The sequence below is a fragment of the Stenella coeruleoalba genome (genome assembly GCF_951394435.1).
Source record: "Stenella coeruleoalba genome assembly, chromosome: 3".
In the NCBI taxonomy this organism is placed as follows: domain Eukaryota; kingdom Metazoa; phylum Chordata; class Mammalia; order Artiodactyla; family Delphinidae; genus Stenella; species Stenella coeruleoalba.
In genome coordinates this window covers 33,709,802-33,713,876 of record NC_137148.1, presented here as the reverse complement: position 1 = coordinate 33,713,876, position 4,075 = coordinate 33,709,802, and the positions used below count along the sequence as shown (strand labels likewise).

The following is a 4,075-nucleotide window of genomic DNA, read 5'->3' as shown; positions in this document are numbered from 1 at the left end:
CATCTCCCTCTCTATTCTGCCTTTTTACTTTACTTCCCTCTCTAATTCTATGAAAGAAACTGGCATCCAGACCCCGCTAAGTTGGTTTTTTGGGGACCCTAGTCCGCCATCTTTTCAGTCCGCCAGCTTTCCAAATAAAGTCGTATTCTTGGCCTCAACACCTCGTCTCCCAGTTTATTGGCCTGTCGTGCGGCGAGCAGAGTGAGCTTGGACTCTGTAACAAAAGCATCTGTTTCAGAAGTCATTCCTGCCGACCTAAACCTGGCATTTGGATAGAAATGATCTCGGCTTGTGGGATCCTCCTGGACCGGGGCACGAACCCGTGTTCGCTGCACCGGCAGGCGGACTCTCAACCACTGCGCCACCAGGGAAGCCCAACACTATAGTGTTTTGAATGAAGTACAGATGTCCAAGCCCCATCCAAAGATGCTGAACCAGATTTCTTCACGGTAGAGTTTAGGAAACTTTAACAAGTTCCACGTCTGATTCCTTGGCATAACAAGATTGGGGATCAAATCCTTTGCCTCTAAAGTACTATAGTTAGAAAAAACATTATTTGCCTTTCTCTTTATATCCTGAGCCCAGCTCCGTCCTCCTAGCAACCTCTCAGCGATGATCAGCGTCAGCCGAAAGCTTCCGGCGGGACTGCGGAAGAACCTGGCGAAGAACCCCAGTCCTAATCCGAACCCTTCACAGACGCCCACCCAGGACCCAGAAAACTGTGAGCCCCGCCCCTCTGAACCTTCTATTGGCCCCGCTTGGCTCGGGATCCTCCTCTCGACTCCACCCACGCTGCAGCAACGGACGCTTGAGAGCGGTGCACCGCGTCCCGCCGGAAGTACTTTCCTGGGCGGAAGCTTCTGAGCGCGATATAGCGGAAGTGCCTTCGAATTTGCTCTCTTTGGCCTCGGCGGCAGAAGCGAGATGGTGAGTAGTTGGCAAGGGCTGTCGGAATCGGCTTCCATCCTAGCGCCCTGCGCCGCGTTCCTTGCTATCCGTGGGGGCCCGGCAAGGTTTCCGATAAGGGGAGCCGGTGGGCAGGAAAGGGACTTGCGGTGGCCCTCGAGAGGCAGAAGAATGGCCCCTATCTGTCTGGGAGTGCGGGGCCTGCAGTTGTGGAGCTGCAGCTGCTCTAGGCACCTTGCTTCTGTCTGAACTTTGGGGAGCCTGCACAGCCCTGTCTGCCTATGGGAAAGGACAGAAGAAGCATAGTTTGAGAGTGGCTCTGTACGCCAAGGAATCGTTGGCGGTGGTCTCTGGGCGGGAGCTCTTAGATTTTGGAGTAGGAGTGGTAGGAAAACCACGTTATCTCGTCTTTTGCATTATATCTTTTTTTTTTAATAATGTAGCGGATTTCAAAACACAGCAGCTCTTGCAGGGGGCATTAGATGACGTGAAATTCCGATAGAGGTCTCTGATTTAGCATTTAAAGAAAGTCAGACTCTGCTATGTTTATAGCATTTGAATTGTTCATACATTGCAGTCGACTTGAAAACATGTAAATAAAATAAATACACCACATTTTAAACAAAAAGAAAAGTCAGACTCCCACAGTTTGAGACCTTGTGGTTGTCATGAAATCTTATCAATAGTTTCTTTAACTGAAAACGTAAGAACGTGTGTAGAAATTGCTAGATTGAAGAATCGTCTGTTCCCTTAACTTGTAGACGAAGGGAACGTCCTCGTTTGGAAAGCGTCGGAATAAGACGCACACGTTGTGCCGCCGCTGTGGCTCTAAGGCCTACCACCTTCAGAAGTCGACCTGTGGTAAATGTGGCTACCCTGCCAAGAGGAAGAGGAAGTGTAAGTGCATGTTTACTAAACTCTGATAGAGTGTATCATGGCGTTGAGAATTCTCCCGTGTTTGTTTTGTACCTCAGTGGGGCATGACTGAGCATTTGGTGGCCCCTAGCAGAATGGGGCATCTGTATAGCGATGAAGTGGGGTTAAAACCCAAGGCGGGCATTTTTAAGTATATTGACCGACAGAGCTTACAAGGTGTGTGGGGAAAACCGTTTACAACCTTCACCTGAATGTGTGTTTCAGATAACTGGAGTGCTAAAGCTAAAAGACGAAATACCACCGGGACTGGTCGAATGAGGCACCTAAAAATTGTATACCGCAGATTCAGGTACAGTTTTTATGTTTCAGTTGTAGTTGGTTCTGTGAGCTTGCATAATTATCCTCTCAAATGCCCTGGTTGGTGGGATGAGGTGTTAGCAAGGGATTTTTTTCTTCTGCCACCATAAGCTTCAGATCAGTTAGTTTAGATCTTGTGAATCTTTCAGTAAACAGTAGTATGAACTATACATGCTGGGGCTCAGTTGGAGCTAGACTCCAGAAAATGTGATGACATTTGTTAGCATACCTACATTTCACTTTCCTACCAAAATTTGTCAAGATAATCGTGCATAAAGGAGACTTTGGGGTTTTGTGGCTTTGGGCAAGTGTGCTATAGAAAACTGTCAGTTGCTATTGTGTTTGTGTAGAACGAAATTTTATAGTCGTGTATTACTTAAAGACAGGCCTTAGAGATTTAATTTCAGCCCCCATCTAGACTAAACAGAAACTGCATTTTAGTGGTAGCTTTTGAGGGGTTAACCCATGTAAGGTCTCAGCTGAGGTGATTTCTTTGTTGGGGAGGGCGGTTGTCCTGTGCAGTGTAGGATATTTAGCAGAATTTCTGACCTACTGCTGAATTCCAGGTTTTCAAATTTTAAAAAACCTGAAGACAGTTTGGGGGTTTGTAAACACAACACCCTTAGATGTGCTTGTGTTCATTTGCTAAAGTGACCTTTCTGTGCGCTTTGCGCTTCATAATGTGTAAGACTATTATACAGTAGTACAGGCTTAGGATTCAGTGGTCTGCTAGTTCAATGTAAGAGTTAAGAGCATGAAGTGAAGCCAACTTTAACCTGTCTGTCCCTCAAAAGAGGAATAACGGTACACTTCAAGTAGGTGTTAATATTAAATGAGTTACGTTATAGAGTAGTTAAGCAGTTGAGAAAATGTCTACCATTAAACACATTGTTTTTCCTTGGCTAAAGGAAAGTAGGATCTCTGGCTCGTAATTTAAGAACTCGTTTTCACAAATGCCTTAGGAATCTTAAGTGGTGGGGAAATACTGGCCCAGTGATCAGTACAACCAAATATGTTGCCCTTTTTTCTTTTTTTTCCAATTAAAGTTATCTGTGTTCTGAAATGGCTACCTTGAAGCAGAAGGAAGTAAATACTGCAGCTTATCAGTGATGTTGTAAAAATAAATGTCTGAACATATGAATTCAATATTGATTTCAGATTTAACTGAGATAAGCTCATAAAAATCTGTTATAGCAAAAATTAAAATGTATGCATTGGCATTGCTGAAGTAACTGTTCCTGTTTTTAACGGTGCAGGCATGGATTCCGTGAAGGAACAACACCCAAACCCAAGAGGGCAGCTGTTGCAGCATCCAGTTCATCTTAAGGATTTCAATTATTAGTCACGCAATAAATGTTCTGGCTTTGAAAAACTGTCTGGTGTGCTAAGGTATTTTTAATAGGCTTGTATCAATGATTTGTATAGGTTTGCGAATGGGACAGCTTAAAATCAGATTTACTTGTTAAGTGGCTGTTTTGGAACAGTAACTTTTGAACTGGGTTGTGATACTGCTTAAGAGGACAAGGAACAAGCAGAATTCCAGGATTCCTTCAAGCAGACAACACTGGCATATGATGTGAAGAATATAGTGAATTTACATAGTACAATTCTTAGTACAACACATGGATATTTAAAATGTTAGAGTGAGTGAAAGAGCATAACTTAATTTCTTTTAGGAACATCTATGGTCTTTGGGGAGTGGTTATCAATCGTTACGATAGGCTTTGGAGTACCGGTGAGAACGTGAAGGTTAGGGGTTAAATGAACTCTATTTTAGAAAGGTGATTTTTTTCTTTTTTCTTAAAATGTTTATTGGAGTATAGTTGGTTTACAATATTGCGTTTCCGGTGTATAGCAAAGTGATGCAGCTATACATATACTTTTTCAGATTTTTGGAAAGGTGATCTTAACTGTTGCTTGGCACCTAGGTTATAGG

General features: G+C 43.7%; 1 protein-coding gene across 1 annotated transcript; it reads left to right on the top strand.

Moving 5' to 3' along the window:
* Window positions 1–791: 791 nt before the first annotated feature.
* On the top strand, window positions 792–3,534 carry RPL37 (ribosomal protein L37). The gene is made up of 4 exons (XM_079918548.1): window positions 792–927; window positions 1,668–1,803; window positions 2,047–2,131; window positions 3,396–3,534. The coding sequence occupies exons 1-4, from the start codon at window positions 925–927 to the stop codon at window positions 3,463–3,465; spliced, it is 294 nt and encodes a 97-aa protein (XP_079774674.1). The 5' UTR covers window positions 792–924; the 3' UTR covers window positions 3,466–3,534.
* Window positions 3,535–4,075: the final 541 nt, after the last annotated feature.

What these genes read in the sequence shown, in the direction of transcription:
- RPL37 (XM_079918548.1), top strand. An exon ending in TGCCAAGAGGAAGAGGAAGT is followed by an intron (nt 1,804 to 2,046) that starts GTAAGTGCATGT and finishes TGTGTGTTTCAG; the next exon opens with ATAACTGGAGTGCTAAAGCT. An exon ending in ATTGTATACCGCAGATTCAG is followed by an intron (nt 2,132 to 3,395) that starts GTACAGTTTTTA and finishes TTAACGGTGCAG; the next exon opens with GCATGGATTCCGTGAAGGAA.